We start from the raw sequence: 23,095 nt of genomic DNA, 5'->3' as shown, positions 1-23,095 counted from the left end.
ATATTACATATTAGTTGTTGATTTTTAGTAGTCTTCTCCCTCCTGCTGACATCCTTGCTGCCTGCTTCACATGCTGTTTTCAGTAAAACTTCACTATGTAAATTTCAATGTAACAAAAATGAGTAATGTCTCAGTCCCTTTGCCTGTTCTTTAATGTCAACAAAGTTTATTTGGGGCATTTCTAACGATCTTCACTAAGAGCAATGATGGAAAAATGTCATTATTTTCCTCATGAACCGTGAAACCAAACTAAATTGTAAAAGTATGAAGGAAGATGATGCAGTATTACGAGTCAAAACCTACCATGCGATTTTGTTTAGAGAAATGCTGGAGGCTTTGAAATGTCAAATAGATTCCAGTTGTGTAATTTGAGGATCAAATTGTATTAACATCCATACTTAAAGTAAAATAATACCATTTGCTGGCTTGATTCCATTCATCTTCAAAAAAAGTGAGTTCATAAATGAACATGACCTTTTAAAATCAAAGTTTCAGGTAGATTTCAGAGCCTCAACAGTTACAATTTTGAAAGGAAAAATATCAGTGTTTTTGTACATCTTGGCTAATGTACTTTTTGAAACACAATTATGGTTCATAACCAAGCAGTTCAGTTACTTTTTATCTTTTAATATGCTCACATGTCTCCTGAACTTCAGTAATACTCTGTGCATGTGTCTGTGGGTAGGCCTGCTGTAGTGTGTACCTACTGTACAGTTGCCATATATGGCATAAAAGTTGGACTTTGAATTGTGATTATATGTCTGTGTCAAATAGCTTTTGTAAGGCACCTTTTGGAATTTCTCCACATGCTGTCTACTAAGTTCTCACTCTCTTGTTTCTTTTATGTTTCTTAAACTCTGCCTAGCTTCCAATTTCTGTACTTTTATTTTAAAAAGAATGTACTGCTTTTCTCCCTAGAAAATACGGGCAGAAAGTCTATGTTGTTGTATCATGTATTACATCAAATTAAAGCTGCTAAACTTGAGTGTGCACCTCAAAGTTCATTCTATCTTATGAACCATCAGGGCTGGATTGGGAGCCCTGGAGAAGAAAGAGGGCTTTAGAAGCAGCAGCCCGAGATAGGGAAATTCACATGTGTTTATTAATGGACACTTTCAAATCTGCCTGCACTAAAATTTCAGTAATTCTGCATATGGAAAAGAAATTTAGAAACCTATTAAGAACCAGTAGAACTGTATTTGTAGTTATCGTTTGGACATGCTTATAGCAGAGTTCTTTGTACTGTAAACTTGTCTTTAGGCTTAAATGAGAAAGGCATAATACCAGCCAGCGCTGTAAAACTCTTAAAGGTATATGTGAATATGTATACTCTAAGATGTGATGAAAGAAGGCAGTTGGGGAAGGGACTAGTCACCCAGCTTAATTTAAAGGCAACCACATATAAAGTATTGTTTAGAGATCTTGGCCCATTGGGTGATCTGTTGTTAGTTTATTCAGACATTACAATCCTTGTGGTTCTTTGTCACCTTTTTTTGTTTTAAATGTTTGAAGCAGGTCTATTAGGAAGAAATGCCATCTTTGTGATGCTAATAATTCCCATAAAAACCTCATTTGCAACACTGATGAAGTCAGAATCTTGACTCCTTTTGGAGAAAATATCAATCCTGCCTGGTGTTTGTCTACTTCTTGAATATAGAAAATAGGCCAAGTTGAGTTAATAATTTAACACAGACTTGTAGTACAGAAATCAGGTGACTGCCAACCTCACTAACAAATAGATTTTAGCAATACCTCTAGAAAACAAGCAAGCTTCTAGGTAGGCAAGCATTTTAAACATTCTAACATGAAGTTTTAAGGTATAGGATATATGTAGGTGACATCTCTAAATGCTGGATTACACTTTTCATTTCACTAAGCACTTCTGATTGTAGCACAGTGTGGGGGGATGTTAGGTTGTGCCTCCAGTTTAGCCTTTGCAGCTGCTTCTGAGCGTTGATGCATCTCTGGCTCTAAATGGTATTCTCCCCTTTGGATAAAGATTTTACTTCTTCTGAGTCCCTCCAGTACTTTTACCAGGTATTAGATCAGGTCCCAGGAATCCTAGTGAATCAGCCAAATGCTTTTCTGATCTGTTTCACATCTGGACACCATTCACATCAGGTAGAAGCAGTGCCTCTGGTTGCCTTTATGAGGGTGTTCCCAGACAAATGCGGAAGGCAAGGTGGGCTTTTTCCAGGGGAGTAAAGGCAGTCCAGAAGTAAACTGGAAGGCTGTGAGAAATAATGCCTTTATAAATGGAATTTCTTAAAGAGGAACTTAAAAATGGCAAAACTAAGGAGAGATTAACATTTTCCATGGATATATATCCTGTATTTTACAATTTTAGTAGTACATTTTGGGTATTCTGTGTGATTTTAATATCTCTAGAAACAACGTGTATTAAGCGCATTGTACACCAGTGAAGCAAGTGGATATATGCTAGTGCTATTCAACATTTTTTTCTTCTTCTTTTTTTTTTTTTAGATCACCTTTTGCTGCTGTCACAGATTACTCAGTAACAAGAAATAATGTCATACAGCTCTGTCTGGAACTAACAACAATAGTACAACAGGTATGAGACCATCTGCTTAGCAATTTATTTTTTCCTGAATTGTAAATGGCCGTTACCTTCTTCACACAATTTGTATTACTTTGTCTATATCATTGTCTAACAAAAATAAGGGAATACTAGTAGTTAGTAAATGCTTTATAAAAATTCTGCTTCCTGGTTTTCTAATACTAGTTTGGGTTGTGCTGTGTAAATGCCTCTGCTTATCTCAGTAGTAAGATTCACCTTGGGTTCTCTAGTCTAATATCATGACTATAAATTTACGAAATCTACTTGATAATGTGCATATTTAATTTCTTATATCTTGTCTTTAATTTTTAATTAACTGGTTCAAAAGGTCTGTATGTATTGGACTTTAGTCATCTGCTCTTTCATACAATTCATATCATTTAGACACCTGTTAAGATGACACGTCCTCATGAGGCTAGAATATTTTGTATACATTTTTGTACATCCTACCTTCAAGAAATTCAGAAGTGGGTACTGAGAAGCACTTGCTTAACGGGCTTCGCTTGGGAGTGCAATCTAGAGAACCTTCTCCACCATTCTGTTGCTTCTCTGTGTGGTTTGGGTCTATCCCTATCTTTGCCTGTTGTTCTGCTGATACAGAAAAGTCGCTTTTGCTGCAAGTTCGAACTAATGTTGATACCAGTTTCTGTAGAAATAACCTAGGAAGTTAAAGTAGTTCTATTCAGTTGAGCATCATCATTTACCCTGATGCATGAGTTTCTGAGACCAGTCTGCTACTGGTGACTGTGAAGGGCCTTGGTACCATCTTATACCATCAGTTGACCATGCGGTGCGGCAGTGCCCATCACGCGGGAGGGAAAAGGGTCCAGAGAGCGTTGCCTCTCCTGGCAGTTCAGCAACAGAAGAGTGAAGGGACCACTGCTGCCAAGCAGAAGTTCGAGGGAGTGTTTGCACTTGAAAAAGTGGAGTGGAGAAAAAGGGAGAGAGTGGGCTAGGTAGGAGCTGTGAGGGGACTTTTCATGGTTTTCAGAAGTATCACTCCAAACTGAGCAAAGCTAAACTTCTCCTATGACCTTTTGGCACGACTTTGTAGGATGATACTCTTCCTTTTATAAAAGAAATGCATTTTTCTCTGACCCTTTCATAAATTACACTGACACAACACTGATGATTAGTTGGGTTTGCCTCCCACCTGAGTTGGAGAAGAGCAGTATTGCCAGTCCTGTGTGTGCAACTTTGGCAGATGAAAGTTTCTCACTTTTCTATGTTATTATTATTATTAATAATAATTTTCCATCAATTACGTGTGGGGTTTTTGATGTGGAAATGGAGCGTGGGCTGTTCCTTCCCCACAGGCCACACAGCGAGGGTGCCTGTTTGCTTCCCAGGCCCGAGGGCCAAGGGGTGCCCCGCCAGTCCCATCCTTCAGCTGCCCACACTCCCCACCATCACCCTGCCTTAAACTGGGATGGAGGTGCCAGCGGTGGTGGCTGTGGAAGAAGAGCCCAGGCCTTCGTTTTCTTGGCTGCCTTTTGCATGTGTTTTTTATCTGTTGTCCTGTGGCTTGTTGTGCCCTTGTTGAGCTGTGAGAAGGGGTTGGTACTCTGGGAAAAGAAGGCATCGGAGGGCATCCCTTCCCCTTGGCCAAACTGCTCATTTTCCACAAAGGTAGCTGTGGATCATCATCTAGTTTTTTAATTGAGGGGAAGAGCCACCTGATCCATTTTCATGTGTCCACTGTTAGTGAGAAGCTGGGTAAAATATCAACCGCTGCAGTATTTCCCAGGAATTAGCTCAATGTCAGTTCATTTTCTTACAAATTCATCCCTATCCATGATACTGCTAATTCGCTATAGTACAGGTAGATATTTCTCTATGTATATCTTTCAGTGTGAATGAGAGCAAATGTTGCTGTTTAATACCTTTGGAGAAAAGCAGTTTTATCTGACATGATTCCCCAATCAGGAAGCAGTTCAGGACATGAATTCATACTTTGGAGTCAAAAGGAGCATTTATGTGCCTACATTTAAGCATGCCCTGAAATTGAATTGGGCTGTAGTCAGAAGAATGATAATGAAAAATTCCATTACTAGTCCCAAACACATGTGGTTTGATCTCTACTTAAAACAAATGCATTCCAATGTAGCATTTCAAAATGTCTTCGCTGAGCTTTTCTTTTATATGATCACTGAACACACGGAAAATTCTCACTGTGCTTTCTTAAGGCTGTAAGTTGAATGTTTCAGTATCACCTTATCAGGTGTTTTTTCTGTCTCAGAATCCGTTTTCTTCTGTATGCAAAGTACTTTATAGTACTTCACTAACTTACAATAATTTATAATTTAATTAAAAAATTTTTTGTTTGTTTGTGAAAGAGTTACAGAAGACGATGTTACAATGTTCTTGTAACAGTAGCTAAGAACATTTTTATAAAGCTTAATTAAAATATTCAGTCTGTACATTTTCTTATGCCTTTGACTTTTTTTTTTTAAGACATTCATACAATTTAAAAATAGAACTCCAGTATTCACCTCAGTAACCGAGCACTGGCAGGTTTGAAAACTGGTTTTTTTTTGTGTTGTTAAAGGTACAGCCAACCTTCAGATTTATTAACCAAAAATGATTCTTTAGTCAAGATGGAGGGAAAAAAACTAAAATTAAGCTGGCTTGCTTGAATTATTTTGCACGTTTTGAGGCTAATTGTAATGTCAGCGTTTCTTCATAGAATTAAGTATTGTTGGGTTCCCCCCTCCCATTATCAGCGCTAAATGGATAATGAAGAAAAAAAAATGACAGAATTACTGCTCTGTCTTATAAATATGAATTCTAAGAAAATCTATTGAGTGTTTGTGCTTTAACCTTTAAATAATTAGAAAAGTTGGAGTTGTAATACCTACTTAGAGACAAACTTTGGAATAAAATGCAGAATGGCACATACTTTGTTTTAACCATTTCATTTTCTATGAGTGTTGCACATTGCCCAGGACCTAACTAACAGGCCAGCATGCAGTGGATATTTGCTAGTGGAAGCAGGTCCCTCAGAGCACTGCAAGTTATTATTGTAACCTGCTTCGCATTCGCACTAATCATCTGCTTCTATGCAGTTGTTTTATTTTGGCTTAGGGATTCTTTTTCTCCCCCTTAGGACTTTAAGATATTGTTTCATAGGCACTTCCTGCAGGTTTTCACTGTTAATACCATCCTCCTTGCTGATGGCATATTTAATTCAGGGCTTGGATTTTGTAAACAACTCTTCCCTTGCAGCAGAACACCGGAGGTAAAAAAAAAAAACCTATTTAAATAAACAAATCCATGAGACTATCGTGATTTTTGCTGCCATTAGCTTGCACTCTCTGCCTTTCTCTCCTACACTTGTCTGCCTGCTAAGAGCGTCCCCATAGGAATCGGAGGCTGAGCATTATCTGTACTCCCTGTTTACACTGCAAAAAGTAAAAAAGGCCAGTTCTTTCTTGATGGTACAAGATAACGGGATATGGGTGTACAAGTTGGGGGGGGTGAGATTGTTTTGGGTTGTGCTTTTTTCCCTTTTGGTTCATTCATGAATTTAGATTTGTGTCGGCAGAATTGTTCCAGTCACAAATGCATATAAGGAAGAATATGAGTGACTCCTTGTCTTTGTGGCATTCATTAAAGTCTTGCTATTGACTTAGTCGGGTTCAGCTTCAGAGAGTGCCAGGAACTGGTCCTTTTAAGTGTGCTTGTTTTGTTTTGGAAAGGTAGCAACAGCTACAATGATAACTGTAAGGAATAGAAGATTTATTGCTTTCTTAGGCAATCTGTAGGTAGCTTTTATTATCATTCTCAATGCTCTTGTTCCTCAGGAACCCACTAAGGTTTCACTAAGGAAGCATTCTTCTTTAGAATTAAAACGCTGGAAATCTTGGGAATATCTGAAAAGTCTAATTTGATATTGACTTTGTAAGTTATCAGACATTTAAAGAAAACTTTACTGCTGGACACCGTAGTTCTTATTATTAGTGTTTGGTAGTGATCATCAGTAGCACTCGTCACATGTTTTTTACTTTCCTTAATCAGCTTTCACAATGATTTGCTGTGTTTATTTAGTTTTAAAAGCACTGGTGTTTATCTCACAGCTTTAATGTCTTGTGGGATTTACTTAGCAAGATGCTTCAACAGAAGCATAGCTGTAGGCCTATAAATACTCCTTTATAAAAGCTTCACTGCAATTACTGCTCTGCCTAAACACCTTTTTGAAGAGGGACTATGCGGCGGAAGCAATTCTGTGTAACAGGGGTGGAGATGGAGAACAGTCACTTGGCTGACACGGACCTGGCTTGCACCGTTATCACAGAACGTACTTCTGACTTCATCTGTCTCCCAGCACCATTTGGAGGTCAACTCAGATTTCGGGTGACACGGGGTGAGAACTGGAGTGATGCAATTTGGGAGGTGATGGCCAGCATGGAAGATAGCTAGGGAAGACCAAGACAACCACCCACAAAAACTCTGTCTGGACATATAAGCATCTGGGATTTTGAGCTAAAAGCCCTAATACAGAGCACATACAGAAGTGCACTGTGCACTGCCTCAGCTGAGTGATTTGAGCTTATTCCCCATTTAAAGATGTTTTGAGATTCGAAAAAGTAAGTAAGTGTACATATACTCCGTGCCCTGATGGACTCACTTCCCATGCTGAAGGGGTAATCTTTGTTGGGCTTCTAGCCGTTGATATCTTTCAGATAAAAGATATTGAAAAGGATCACAAAATATTTCTTGAGTAATGCACTATTTTTCTATGACATTGCATTTTTTATAATCAAATGATTGTAATGTATGTGATGAATGTTTCAAATATTAAGTCTCACTGAGAAATTAAGTGCAGGCTTGTTTTCCAGTTTAAAGGATGAAAAGGGAATTTACTTTCTTAGCCCCCTGCCCCGACTCAGAATCCAAATGGAATAATATCAAATGGCTCTATTCATTTGGTAAGGACAATATCAAATATGTGAACAGAGAATAATTAATATCCTTAGTACTATTGTTACAAATATCTCTCATATACTTTTCAATAACAATTCCTCACTTTTGTTTTTAAGTCCTAGTTGTTAAGGACTTTAAGGACTCACTAAATATAGCTTTAAAATTTTGAATTTTAGGTCATACCAACTAGCTAATTATCTCAGCTATCTTCAGCTAATAAACTGGCTTTAATAGTTCTGTGGTGTGAACATTTGATTGGTTCCTCATTAAAACTGCTTTGTGCTTCCAAATTGTTGGGATTTTCAAAGCAACATATGTTTGATGAAAACAGTTATGTATTAAATTTTAAAGTTTTTAATTTAAATTTTCAACATTATTCCTTCCACCTCAACTATATTATCAAATGCTTGCAGGAAAATCTTTGTTAGCCTACCATGGTAATAATCCCCTCCCTCTCCCCTTTTTTTAATAAAAATAATTCATGGTGAGGAGGCCACATTCTTGGAATTTAAAATATACATATGCATAGTACACTCTCTATACAGAATGCCCCATTTCTGATAAGTGTACAAGTAGGGGATAAGTGTACAAGTGGGTAGCTAAATAAATGTGGTGAAATGTTAAAAACAGAACAAAAAAGCCCTCTTTGAAAACAATACCCAGGCAATATCTGCCTATAGTACATTGAATCCAAATGGTATTCATATGAAAGTGTTATAACACATTGCAAGTAACACTGACAGAAATTTAGACTCACTTGTATCCTTCAGGTGCTGCTCTTATGCAAGATTTTCTGTTGCATAAGGTTCAAAGCAGTTCTCGGAAGTAACGGTGTTTCAGGATACATATTATCCTGTGCAGTTGTTTTCTTCAAATTTAGAAGTCAATGTATAATGTATAAGGTAAAATAGAATTTAAAGGATTGTTGGAAATATGAAACTGGTTTTTGTTTACAAGAAGCTATATCAAAGTAGTTTCAATTTATGCTCTTTAGCAACGTTTTTCTCTTTTTCATAGTCAAGTAGCTTATTTCTCTATAGCACATTTCTATGGCAAATTTCAGATGTAATTTAATGTCATGTAAAATGTGCCCAAGGTGCTTAACATTGATGCCTTTTTCTGATTCTGGTAGTTTATTTCTGCTATTTTATTGTACTTTTTTTTCCCTTGAAATGGCTTACTTGTAGATATATTGTTGTCTTTTTATTTAAGTTTTGGAGTCCTTTTTGAAATGGGACTAGGCACGGAAGAGCTTAAAGGTTAAAACATCAATAATAGTCCATAGGGGCATGAACCACTACTAGAAATAATTTGATGCCTCGTTATTTGTCATTGAGATACATGCTGTGAAGAGGTTTTTCTCCCTAAACTTGTGTAGTCTGTGATGTGACATTTTCAAAGTTGCTTATGAAGCCACTGCATGCTTTAATAAAAACCCACCCTGTAAAGTCCTGTGAATTTGTTAGCTGTGTTTCCTTTTCCATTCTTAAAGGAAGTAGTTTCTTTTCCTTCTGGATGGAAGAAAAAAAAAAAAATCCCAAAAGATTGCTGAGTACGTAAGAAACTTTGTGACCAGAAAGCAAAAATGGGTTGGTGTTGGCTTGTTTGGTTTTTTTGTTTGGTTGTTTTTCTTTGGTTCTTTCTTCTTTCTGATTGACACCCTCTGAACAGGGGGAAAAACGAAACACAACACCGAATAATTTGTGGAAAAAAGAGTAGTCTTTTTGATGGGCCATATGCTGGTAAACCAATACAGCTGTTAAATTTTTCCAAGAAAAGGAGCCTGAGTGGGTCAAGGTGACAGTGAAAGAGTCAGGGACTGTTGGGTTAATTCATGCGCTCATGGAAGCACTTGCAGAAAATAGCAGAAAGTTGGTGGAAACTGAGATAAAGTGTAGACAGAGGGGAAAAATGTTTTTTAATATCTCATATGTTTCCTTTAAATAAAACCTTTTTTTCTTAAACGGATTGTTGTGGGCACTGTGTCAGTGCGTGTTGAGTGGCATCACAGTTTCCATTTGAATAGAGGCAGACAGAGGATATGCCATGCTTCCTGTGTAATTCTTTATAAACGCTAAATTTAATCATTAACGGTGATGGATTAAGATTATGTTGGTTGTATCAGTAGACGTGAAGATTGAGACTCTGCATTTCTTTTACTTTGGAACCTCATTTCCCTTTCCAGAGACAGTACAGTCTCTGTAACCAGGTGCAGCGAAGCAAGATTTCACTTCACTTCACTTTGGACATTAGGAGAAATTTCTTTACTGAAAGAGTGGTCAGGCCTTGGAACAGGCTACCCAGGGAAGTGGTGGAGTCACCATCCCTGGAGGTATTTAAAAGACGTGTAGATGAGGCCCTTAGGGACATGGTGTAGTGGGCATGGTGTGTTGGGTTGACGGTTGGACTGGATGATCTTAGAGGTCTTTTCCAACCTGTATGATTCTATGATTCTATGATTCAGTATGGTGAATTACAGAAGCTATATGTTGCTAGGTAGCTAGTAGAAGCCTTGAGCACGAAAAAGTGTAGGGTCAATCTTTATTTCAGGAATATAATGTGAGGTACGTGTGTGTTTGTTTGCTTAAATCCATTAAAAATACATCAAGAATTTCAGATGATCCAATATGAAAAATTCAAGTCATTGCTGAGCCTGAAATGCCATCTACCTAAATTTCATACCTAACTTTTTCTCAAGTTTGATTAATTTTATTTCCTCTGTTGGCGGAATAACCACCTAGGCACTATAGGAAATATTTTGCTGCAATTGTGTTTTATAAACAAGAAATCTTTTTCATGACAGTACTAGAGGAAAAGCAGAAGTGAAAAATTAAGAAGTTATTTACCTCTAAATGGTCTTGGAAGTGACATAGAAAACTTAAGAACTGCACAACACATCATGCTACAAACTCTATTTTGCATGTCAGTAATAAAAGATTTAGTTTTGAATGCATGATGCTTATTTTTCTGAATTAGAGGTGTGGAAAAAAGGGTGTTTTGACTGTTTTTTCTCCTTTGGATGGAACATTTTTGCTTCAATTCCAACCTTTCATCTGTTGACAGTTTCAGTGGATTTTATTTTTGCTGCTGAGAATGTCGCTGCATAGAGAAATCACCCTAAGAGCTGAAATTCAATTTAGACCACGTAAGCACTTAGATTCTAGCAGGATATATGCGCAAGTATCAATGTGATTTTAGTCACAAGCTAAAATACTTGCTATGGTTTCTGACCTAATGGTATACCAGCTCATTTTAGAAATGGCGTAGCAGGAAGAAGTGTTACTCTCTATATGCAAATGAAGAACTAATATGCGACTAGATCCCAAAGGAAAGCAAGATGATGTCTTTCACAGAAAGGAGGGTAGAAATAATTGGAAATGGAAAATTACTTCAGAAAGGTGGAATAAAAGAGCTTAGTGTACATATTGCATCTCTCTCAATCCAGCGAGCAATTTTTCCCAGTAGTTGCTTGATCTGTGGGTGATTTATGTAAGTTGTGTTAAAGTTTTACATGAAGTATTCTGTTACTATGATGATAGGTGCCACTCCATGCAGATTGTTTAAACAAAATTAAGGCAATTCTTTGTACTCAGTAAGCTGGGTAATCGCTATTAGTTTGTACACAGGGTTATGAACTTAGAGAACTGCAGGTTCATTAAATATCCAGGGAAAGGCTCTAGACTTTTAGAAGCGTTTGTGTAGGTTGCATAGGAAATGTCCTTTTATGTAGCATTGATGTAATAGCTTGCATTAAAATCACAAAGCTGGTGAAGGGCCTGGAGCACAAGTCTGATGAGGAGCGGCTGAGGGAACTGGGACTGTTTAGCCTGGAGAAGAGGAGGCTGAGGGGAGACCTCATCGCGCTCTACAACTACCTGAAAGGAGGTTGTAGCGAGGTGGGTGTTGGTCTCTTCTCCCAAGTAACCAGCGATAGGACGAGAAGAAATGGCTTCAAGTTGTGCCAAGGGAGGTTTAGATTGGACATTAGGAAAAGTTTCTTTACTGAAAGAGTGGTCAGGCCTTGGAACAGGCTGCCCAGGGAAGTGGTTGAGTCCCCATCCCTGGAAGTATTTAAAAGATGTGTAGATGAGGCGCTTAGGGACATGGTTTAGTGAGCATGAGTGGTGTTGAGTTGATGGTTGGACTCAATGATCTTAGAGGTCTTTTCCAACCTTAATGATTCTATGATTCTATGATTCTATTTTTCACAATAGAGATTTTTTTCCTCTTCCTTTAGTATATTAAATGGCGTGTGCTCACCATTCTCTTTTCTTCCATCTCCATCGATTCTTATGCATGTTTCCAATGGGGGAGGACAGAGTGGGTTGCTGCAGATACAGACGAACTCTGGCTTCAGTGTGGAGGGGCAGGGAATAATAATAGAGTGAGGATGCCGTAGACCCAGTGTCAAGAACTGCAGGGGTTGAATAATTGTAGCATAAGTGGGAAAGAAAGCAAATATTTCTGAACGGCAGTGAGAAGAAAATCGACAGGATTTGTGTGGGAAGCGAAGAGGAGTTGAAAATGGCACCCAGGTTGTGAGCTTGTGGGACATGAGGTGGTGGAGTTGTTGACAGAGATAGGGAAAGAAGTGGAGAGCAGGAAGGGTTTGGGAAGAAACGTGATTTCAGCTTTTCAGCATACTGTGTTATGGCTGGTGGCAAATATCCAGGAGGAGATTCTGAACTGCGAATGTGAACAGAAGGGACGAGAGATCTGTGACTCATCCGCACAGAGATGATAATTAAAGCAGCATGATTTTAGGAGGCTGCTGAGCAATAGGGAAGAAGTTGCAGAAAAGGGGAGAGTTGAGGGTAGAGCTCCCTGGGACTGTGGCAGTCGGAAGGAGGAGAAACAGCCATGACAGGAGACTCTTTTGGAGCAGCTCTGTAAGAAGAAAGCCAGGGAAAGCCCATATTCTGCGAGATCCACTTAGAAATACAGTATAGGTTTTTAACAATGGCTGTGTAATTTTAAAAATTCGTTTTGTATGGCAGCAGCCAAGGATTACCTATGCAAACTGGGTTGATGCATAGCTTAAGAGGAACTTGCGGTTGCATTTTACATTCCTCTCTCTCTGTTCCAAACATTTATAATTGTCAGTGTCCCCGAGGCCCACACCTTTTGTATCCAAAGTCCTGCTAGACCTCTTAAAATCAAAGATGTGGTAAAGCATCTCAGGAAACCTCTGCCTGTGTCTTGCTCTTAATTCTTTGCCTCTTGCCAGAGGAGAACGTTACCTGCTTGCCAGCTTCTGTAGCTTTGGGGGTATTTTAAGTTTTTTGTTTCTTGTTTTTGGGAGGGGTGTTGGAGGGGAGGGGATTGAGCAGATCTGTATATCTGCCAATTTGTATTTTATTACTCCAGTAATTACCCAGACATACCTGTAAATCACAGTCTGAGCAGAGTTCCCTAATATCCTTCAGTTTTCTAATCGTCATGGTCTACAGAACACAGCATTTTGCCATAGCTTATATTATATCAATCAAGTTTATTGTTTCAAAGCTGTCATTGTTTAATCCTGCCATCAGCTGTATTAGATATATTTTCCATGCATTTTCTAAGTAGTGAAAGGCTAAGTTGGCTCAACCTATCTTACCCTTGTACCTGTTTGGAAATTATGTACCACTGTCTTGGTCCAAGAAAAGGGTAATGATAAATGAAGGTACTATGAAAGCTATAAAACTTTTGCCTTCTTCATGTGTTGGCAAAGCTTTAGACTTTGTCATCACTGTTGTTGAGAACTTTTGTGAGAACCTTCAGTGATGACTCCAGCAAACCTCAGTCTTGTGGCTCTCTTGCCATAGCTGAATTGGCTAGAATTCAAACCAAATGAGCCTTTTTAGAGCCAATGCCATAAATTCCCTAGAGCTAGCGACACTTGAGCAGGCTCAGAGTGGGCTCCTTGAAGCCAGAACAACTTATTTTTGATGGAGCAGTGCTGAGGCTGAAGTTATGCTTCTGAGTATTCTCAAGTTAATTATTTTTTATTGTTGCTAAGTAGCAAGACCAACAGACAATCCATTTGACATATACTGGTATTAAAGGTTTCAGTTACAGTTCTAATCAATTTGAGAAGGAAAGGGATTTAAAGGATGGCTTGGCTTAATTCCAACCAATGGCTACATTGCTCAAGAGAGATTTTATACCAAAGGTTTGGCAATGCACGAGAGTCTGAACCCGCTTTTAGCAATCATGTAATTCATTATTTTTGTTACAAATAGAGAACTGGAGTTACATAGTTTAGAACATTTTGCGTGACTTCAAAATAATGGTGACAGCAATTCTATCAGACATCTGTTTTTAAGCAGTACATAAAATCTATCTGTTGCCCTCTTAAAACTAGACATGGAAGATATGTGTGGGATTGCTCATGAAAGATGCATTTCCCAGGCAATTTCACTACCGCTTTTAAAATTGTGTTCCTAACCTTGCCTACATTTTATCAGCAAAATACTGGTAGAAACAGCGCAATATACACACACACACACACGTAAATCTCCTTCATGTAAATTCGTTGGACTCCAGAGGAAAACAAATGAAAAAAACAGTGAAGAAGCTCCACCAGAAGCAGCTTGAAAGCTGCCTGGAGAAGGTATGCTCTCATGGCAAGCTCTTGTTCTTCGCAAGATGCTCCGGTTGACTCCACCTCTGTAGCACCACACAGCCTGCTTTTGAGCAATGCTGCTATCATATGAATTCACAAAGGACATTTTTGGGCTAACATGTTACCTGAGAATCAGGTTTTTGTTCTTGACAGTGGTGTAGCCTGCTTCTGTATCAGTTCTGCCTAGGAAATTTCCTTGCCTTGGAGGAAAAAGTAAATCAGGATGACTAAATATACATGAGCAGCTAAGGCATTCTGCTGAACAAGAAAATACAGTGAAAGAAGTTCATGCCCTCTCGTGAGCACTCTGATCTGAGGATTACTGGAAATGCTGAAATGTTGCTGATTTGTTGCTGAAAGAAGTAATAAACACGTTTCTCCAATTCTCTCTTTTTGTATCCCTTAACTATTTGTATGTATGTATTTTATTTTCTGAGCTAGCATAACTTTATTCTGAAGTTAAGTCGTGGAGTTGGCAGGAACGTAAGACTGCAAAGAAGAGTGCAGTGCAGCAGCTGCCTAGAATATGTGGCAAAACCATGAATAATAATAGTAGTAGTAGTAGTAATAATAATGATGGTATGTTTCAAGATTATAGCCTGCAAGTACCCTGAGAGGAGAAGTCTTTGACAGGTAACTGCAATAGGTAATTTGACAGGTTGCCGACTCGGACTTGTAAAGCAGATCATATATATGCAGAAATAGAAGTGTTTTCTGCTGAATTTTATCCTGTAGTTATAGCGCTGGAGAACTGCATGAACATTTTTTCCCTGTGAGATATAGGAGCAGTAGGATGAGTTGGCAGGTCTTCTAGATCTCAGTACTTCACATTTTGAGTTGAGATTTAGTCAACTCAGGTGCAAAGAAAATGACTAAAGAATAAGAAAAGTGCTGATGTACTTAGCTGAACCCATTCCCTACTTCTGTGACATACTAAGACAAATGCTTAAAAAGAATACAATAATAGTGAGGGGAGAAGAAAATAAAATGGAAAAATAAAGCATCATAAACATTGCATTTGAAAAATAAAATCCACAAATATTTGTATTTTATATATGTTGCCTCGTGTGAATTGTTCTAGCAATGCCTGGGGCAGGGTGGGAGGAGACGTGTACATTTTGCAGCACTGTCACCACTCAGTGCTGTCTAATTCAGTGGGTTTAATTTAATTGTCTTTAGTAATTATTACTTATGACATTACAATAGGATCTTTGCAAATAAAACTTGTAATTTTTGTAGAAATAATACAGAATTGTGGTTATGAAGGTCAGAAGTTCTGGAAGAAATAGAAGTGATGCCTCTCAGTTGCAGTGTAGTGTCGGTCTTACTAGACTTAAAGATAGGTTTTAAAATTATGCTGAGACTGAAAGTGCAGAAGAAACCTCTCCTGGATTGTTGAGGTTTGTTCTTGCTCTTCTTATCTTCCTCCCTTACTGCATTTTTTTTTTCTTCCTGTTTTGGACTTCATGTTTCCCTTCTTATTAGGATCTTAGCCTAGTTCCAGCTGCCTCCGCAAGGGTCACTTTTGCCATTTTTGATGCATGAAGCAGAGCTGGAAAGAGTGACCATGAAAATCTGATATTAGTAATTTAGTTGTTCCATTGTATTCCCCTTTTATTTCTCTTTCTTTGCAGATGATACTGCCCCATTTTCCTCTCTGAAAGTGCTAATGGCCAATATTTGACTACCTCTTCAGAAAGTATAAGTTAACACAGAACTGCTTTTGTTGCTTTATTACTGGTTGCTTTATTATAATAACACAATCTGCATTATTAATCTTTTAGAAGATAATGCGCATTTAGAAGATAACCTTATGCTGTTTCAGCAGAAGTTTTGTTTGGTTGGTTAGATGAAGATCATATAGCCTAGCTTTAGTTATAGTTTGTCAGTGAATATATGTGTGAAGTTCAGAGAATAAACAGGTAAAAGTGAAATATCTCCTCCTTGCTGTATCGGTGTATTTCAGTTCAGGGGTAATCACAGTATTGTTTCACTAAGTGAATAGCAAATTGTTAGCTTGTGTAGGAGTAAAGCTTGGTTGCAGATTTTTTGTGTGTTCCTGCTTTTCTGAAGTAGAAAAAAGTTGATGTTAAACTTGCATATGATCTGTTTCTTACCTTAATTGCAATGTTTTGATACTGTGATTAAACAGATATTTAAGATGATCTTTCAGGAGTAAGATACGGGCTTGTAGTCTAGATATGGAAGGAAGAGATGTTCTCCAGCTGTGGGTGGTATGCTATTAAGAATACAAATTTATTTCTAATTGCATAGTTAGCGACTCTTTTTATAGTTCTCAAGTGCTCTAAGCTCTTTTAGTTGAAATGAAATGGGTATGAAAAAGCAATAATTGTAAATGGTAAAGGCCCCCAGTAATAAGCATTCAGCTTATTCTACCTAAGGGACGTTTGAAGAGGGTGGGCACAGTTATCCTCAGCACTTGCTTAAAGGTAAAGCATAAAGCAGTGGAGTGACTTAGAAAATCTAAGGGGAAATAAACTCTTCACTATGAAAGAAAAAGACGTGTAGGTTTTGCTCTTGGGATCATTCAGAAGCAGTCTTAGCCCTCACCTCTAGGGATGGCTGCAAGAAGTTAAAACAAGCTTGCTACGATGCAGGGATCAGCTTGGTGACCTTTTGTAGGTTTCTTTGAATCCTAGACTTCAGGGCTGCTCTGGGCTATGCTGGCATGGATCTTTCCATTCCTGCACATTTCCCTGAGTTCATGCTTGAATTATGTTTAGTTGGATGTCATTCATGTACGAAAAAAAGTGTATTTTGGTATTGTTTTTTTACCTAAGCATTGCATTTGCTCTCTTCCAGTTTTTCTGTCTTTTAACGTTTACTGAACTGTTAATTTTTCTCTTGCCTGAATATGAAGATGTACCATCAACAATCAGCTGTCCGCTATGTGATAAACTCATTTAGGAATTCCTCTTCCCAGACCCTGGATCTGTAGGGAATCGTGTGTTGAGGAGAGAATTTAAGGGTGAGGCCACCTGCCCCTATACATAGACTGGATGCCTGAGAATTTTTCCAATTGCTTTACTGTCTTCTGTAGATTCAGAAATATTTTTGTTTATATATATACTCTTGGTTTGTCAGAAATAAGGCGTATTTCTTTAGTTTCTTTCATGACTGTGTGGAAGAGTTTCATTTCAAGGATGTAGCAGTGTTTTTCTGTTATTCACTGGTTTCTTGGTTGTAATAAACCTCTACAGCGTTTAAGAACCCAGAATCCTTCTTCCCTTAGTAATGAGACTTCTCAAATTATCTTCTTTAAGCTGAGTGTTTAAACTTACAGTAAACTCTTCCTATTACCAATGAAATAATTATGTCTGCTTAAAAACACTTCTTTTTTGTTCTTCAATATAAATGTTGCAATCCCTTCCTGCTATTTTTGCAGAAGAATGATTCATAAGAAACCATGCAGAACATTGATGTATCCAGATTGAAAATGTTACATGCCCTCCCACATATAACAATGAAATGTGTGTTTTGCTACTAAGATTGCAAATACTTCATTGATGTCTGCATATAATTAAACGTGTTAGATTTTCTTTCCGGCTGTACTTACTGGCAAATGTTTCCTGAATGCCAACAGCTGTTATTAGGAAAATACTCCCTGATCAACCTGCTGCTTCTGCATAGGTTGCTTTATATAAAGCTTAAGAACACATTGGCTTTTCTTGCCTGAGTAACACTAGAAGCGTTTCATGGATTAAAAGTTCATTTTTTTAAAACAGTTGCATATAACAAAGTTGGTTTTCTAACAGGATAAACTGATTTAAAAATGAAACTTAAACCATGAAAACTTAGTGATGTTTTTCATGTGGGTTATTAGGTAGGATACAAAGCATCCGTTCTAAACAGAGCTTGCACTAATTACTATAAAGCTACGGCATCTGATGAACTTAGAAAAGAGTGGTTCTTTCACCAATGTTGTTGTATTTCATGTGCTCTCTGCCTTACTAATTCCATTTTAGGGACATGGTTTAGTGGGCATGGTATTGTTGGGTTGACGGTTGGACTCGATGATCTTAGAGGTCTTTCCAACCTTAATGATTCTATGATTCTATGATTCTATGATTTCTCTATATCCACTGAGATTTTGGCCTGTCAGAAAAACTTTCACAGCCCCCAGCCTCCCATCTGTTAGTCTTGCTTATAGAAACTGCCTCACATGGTACATAAGGTGACAACAATGTCCATGCAGTCCCCAGCAGGCTGTATGTAATAAGATGGTCTGACTCAAGTTCCCTGTGCGTTTTGTATACCATGTTTGTCTTCCCTCCCATTGCATGGTGTTATAAACAACAGTGGTTCCCTTTTCTCTTCTTCCTCCTCCCAGGGTTTTCCTTCTCTTCTTTGGCAGGATGTGCAAACATGTCAGTTCAGCTCAGCTCAACAGGAATTGTTCAGCTTAGTTTGCTTTCTTAGTTACTTAAAACTACTGCTGGTACCTCTGTTTTTCAGTGTTAGCACTAGAAGCGGGTCATTTTTGTCCATGGTCAGGGACTGCAGGTTGAAGCCACTTGTCTGGCATACATGTGACTACCTGGTATGTGCCAAAAGGCTGTAAAGTGGAGGAAGATTGTTATCTGTCTTAAGGAAGGAAGCAACAAGAACTAGTGAACAGATATAAACATTTACCAGTATTTCCTTTCTGTGGTGGCTTCACACTTTGGTTACATGAATCTTTCCATTCTGTTTGAGACTTTGAAATCTTTAGTTTCATCCTAAAGACTTTTCAATTCAGTTTAATTCTTTTTAAGGATTAGTCTAGGAAAGGTGAATAATTGGATGAATTTAACTTTTCTGCTTTACTTTTTCAGGATTGCACAGTATATGAAACAGAGAATAAAATCCTTCATGTGGTGAGTAGTGTTTGGATTTCTATTAAGGAATATATATTTGTATAGACTACATAGAATTATAGAGCCGTGTGTTTTGAGCTTTTTCTATGCAGTGCCAGTGTGATAATGAACTAGGCTGGGTACGACTGAGTGAATGTATGGAACTACATGTGAATAGGTAATGATGTTATGGAAGCCGAACTTGGCATATGAGAAGCCAGGAACTTTGCAAGGGCTTGTGTTTGTCTGGCTCAGGCCCATCTGTTATTTGTAAACCATGGTCAGAAGAATGATTTTGAAAAATGGCTATTTTTTTTCAAAAGAGCTGGTTGCTAGGCTTCTATAATAATATATATTTATGTTAGTGATATAGCTTCATTTATACAGCTTTATTCCTCATACAGATTTATTCCTCATACCCTAGTGACAGGAAAATTAACGCCATTCTTTCCTTTTGAATTCTCAGCATAAATACAATGATCTGTTCCCAGAATCTGTGGTGCTATTGATAATAAATAAAGCAGATGAAAGTCATCAGGGCATCAGAACACAGGATGAGTTTGAAAGGCTGGTACTTTGGTGGATGGAGAGTCAAAAGCTTGAGTAAACTTTGTCTGAAGACTGCACCTTAGTTTTAGATATTAAATTGTGTTTCATGTTGTGGCTGTAGTTTAGTCCGTATTAAGTTAACCCAGAGCTTGTTTCTACAAGTTAGATACAAAGATATTCTTCTTAAGAGTGAGTAATGAATTGGTTTAATTTATTCACTGTATTTCACATTTAAGTAGGTTTTGATATCTTACTTTTCTTATTATCAGAGCTTAGGCGAGAAAATACTGCATTTCTTTATTTTAAAAGGTGAGCTTCCCAGTAAATTTTGCTATACTTTTTTTTTCAGTATTCCCATATCAAATGCTTGGCAAGATGAATTCTATAGGTTTTTGATGCTTTGATTTCACAGTGATGTGGAATAAAACATCTCCTTGTATTTTTAAGTTTCACTGACTTTTTTCCCCTGTGGGACACAAAGAATTAGCAATTTTAGTGAGGCTGACATCATCATCTTTGCTAGGCTGATCTCTGCAAGTACTTAAGTAATGAAGTTTTTAATTGCATAATCTTGGCAAAAGTTGAAATGCTATAAGTTTGAAATCATTATATATAGCCTGGTTTTCAATACATGCTTGTTTTCTGCTGTAAGAGCCAAGAGTTCTGACATCTGCTATATACAGTATATATCTTTTACAAATTAGCAAAAAGGATTATAAAGGGAGCTGGCAGTGTTTAGAGCTGATGAAGCATCAGTTAAAATAGTCTTCACCAAAAATTTTGAGGAAACTGAGGGATTCGTTTAAGATATGTGAGTGCATAAATTTGAGACAGGTTTCAAAAGTTGTATTATCTTACATCATTCAGACTCACATAGGCTTATTTCTTTAATCCACACTAACTTCATTGTGGTGACAGGTGGACATATGTATTACTGTGGAGAGCTTAATTAGCTTCTATGATCAGTGCTCAAGCTTGCAAGTAAACATGAACAGAGCATTGAATGTTTTACTGGAGCCTAGGATTAAAAATGACTATATGTATTACATGTAACTTGGATCATTTCTGACCAAGTTGCATTTTAGCTGATGGATGGGATTTCATGGGGCAAAAGCTGACCAAAAGCAATTGAGGAAAGGGATAAATCTGTGATTGAATAATTAAAAGATGGGATTTGAAGTCATATTTTGAATTTGAAAGGAAGTATTTTACCAGTGCAACTGAAAAGGTTGATGATGGAATTGGAATTGAAAGCAGTCACAGTTCCCTCTAACCCCTCTCCTTGGAGGACAGAAAAAGGTGTTGTGGCTTTAGCCCATTACACAGTCTGGGGAGGAGGAATCTAACAGGTAGATTCAAAAAACAGGGGAGAAGCCTACTGATGTCAAGATCTTGAGAGAGTGCATGGTAATTTTATGCCAGTGTCAAAGAAGAGAGAACGTTAGATACCTTATGAGATAACAATATTTGAATGCACGAGTACAAACTAGATTAAAGATGTTCTAGAGGGAGATTAAGAATTTAAATCTCCTGTTATAGACTGTGCATCCAGTAAATTTAGAGGTGAATGTTAAAAAGAAGGTTCTCTGATATAAAAAGAACATATAGAAAGAATCTTGAATGAGAAATGCTGGGAGAACTAGGAAAGATTGGGAGGAGAGAACATGTACACATATATTATATATAGAGAAAGTAAATTCTCTCTTCTTAATTCAAACACCAAGCTATTGCAAGTCCATTTTCTGAGTACATTTCCCATCTGCAAACTGTGCAAACTCCTGGAGGTAACAGAAGTGGTATCTGGCCAGCGTCACATCCAGCTGTCTTTGAATGATCAGATACCAACATATAGCTGTGTTTGCTAGGATGACTTAGAGAGGAAAGTTCCCACTAAGGAGTGAAGTCAAATTTTAAGAGATCCTTGTTACAGAAGTAAAAAAGAACTACAGCTACAGAAATGAAAATAAATTAAATGACAATGTTGTGGTTTAACCCCAGCTGGCAACTAAGCACCACAGAGCGGCTCGCTCACTTCCCACCCAAGCGGGATGGGGGGAAGAGAATTGGAAGGGTAAAAGTGAGAAAACTCATGGGTTGAGATAAGAACAGTTTAAGAATTGAAATAAAATAAAACAATAATAATAACAACAACAACAATAATAATAATAATAGTAATAATAGTAATGAAAAGGAAAATAACAAAGTGAGAGAAATAAAATCCAAGAAAAACAAGTGATGCAAATGAAAACAATTGCTCACCACCAACCGACTGATACCCAGCCAGTTACGGAGCAGCGGCCCCCCAGCCAGCTTTCCCCCTAGTTTATTGCTGAGCATGACGTCATATAGTATGGAATATCCCTTCAGTCAGTTGGGGTCAGCTGTCCCAGCTGCGTCCCTCCCAACTTCTTGTGCACCCCCAGCCTACTCGCTGGTGGGGCGTTATGAGGAGCAGTAAAGGCCGTGACTCTGTGTAAGCACTGCTCAGCAGTAACAAAAGCATCCCTGTGTTATCAACACTGTTTCAAGCACAAATCCAAAACATAGCCCCATACTAGCTACTATGGAAAAAATTAACTCTACCCCAGCCAAAACCAGCACAGATAGTTATGTGCTTTTATTCTTTAGGACACCAAGAAATTTACCACCTTAGGGGCAGATCATTGGGTCAAAGGAGTTGATTTTTGTCAGCATTGCCTATTGGTGGTCCCATGGTTTAATTCAGGTTGAACCTGTGTTCTAGGTTGAACATCTCCATTGTTCACGTGGCTCAAAGTGTGATTTTAGACTCGTGTGCCACGGTTCAGGGACTGGAGCTCTGTAAGCACACATCTCCTGTGGGGATGCTGCCCCATTTCCCCTGGAATGAGCCTACTTTGTGCCAAATGGGGGGCAAGGAGGTGTCTGGGTACAGGTGGGGGATGTGAGACCACTCTGGTGCTATTGAAGTGCATACGTGGATACCTCCAAAGGTAACCCATCACTGAGTCTTCATGCTTTCCTCTAAAGGATGGTGGAGCAGGCAGCATCCCTCACAAAACGCAAGATCCTACATTAAAAGACTGATTGGTTTGCTTTTAGGTACAGCCGAAAAATAGTTGATGTGCTCATATTCTAATGGCAGTAATTTCTTTTGAAAAGCAAATGAATGCCCTCTTTCTTTCAGAGATGGCAGTGTGGGTGTTCATGTGGAGAGACTGCTGAATCACCTTGTCCATAGATAATATGTTTTAATGTCAATAAACTTATACTGATGTTAGCTTTTTAGATATCACCAATACGTTTGAAAAATGGTATTCTGTGGAGACAGAACTGTATAGCTTCAGCTTATATTCAAGAAAGAAATGTTTTTGTTTACTCTAAGCAATTAGAGTTTCAAATGCTATATAAAAGCATTTTGATTGTCACTCACAATATTAGGTTAAGTAGTAAACTAATCTCTGTTATTCAACTAAACACATAAAATGTATCTAAAGGAAAAGGTCTTATGGAAAACTGATGAAGTTTTAAGAAGAAATTACCTACTTCAACTTGTTTATTTCTTCCAAATGGAGTTGCAAAGTGTGTCTGGGAAAAAATGTC

The 23,095-nt window shown here is 38.0% G+C and overlaps 1 protein-coding gene across 1 annotated transcript in view; it reads left to right on the top strand.

The window, feature by feature from the left end:
• CNKSR2 (connector enhancer of kinase suppressor of Ras 2) overlaps nucleotides 1-23,095 on the top strand; it is a 223,333-nt gene that overhangs the window by 61,092 nt on the left and 139,146 nt on the right. Inside the window, exons 4-5 of the mRNA XM_075139373.1 lie at nucleotides 2,485-2,572; nucleotides 18,944-18,985. Coding sequence (XP_074995474.1) covers nucleotides 2,485-2,572; nucleotides 18,944-18,985 — 130 coding nt within the window. The remainder of the gene's footprint in view (nucleotides 1-2,484; nucleotides 2,573-18,943; nucleotides 18,986-23,095) is intronic.

The sequence above is a fragment of the Calonectris borealis genome, chromosome 1 (assembly GCF_964195595.1).
Source record: "Calonectris borealis chromosome 1, bCalBor7.hap1.2, whole genome shotgun sequence".
NCBI lineage: Eukaryota > Metazoa > Chordata > Aves > Procellariiformes > Procellariidae > Calonectris > Calonectris borealis.
Note: the sequence above shows the minus strand (reverse complement) of the source record. Positions and strands in the feature narration are given on the sequence as shown.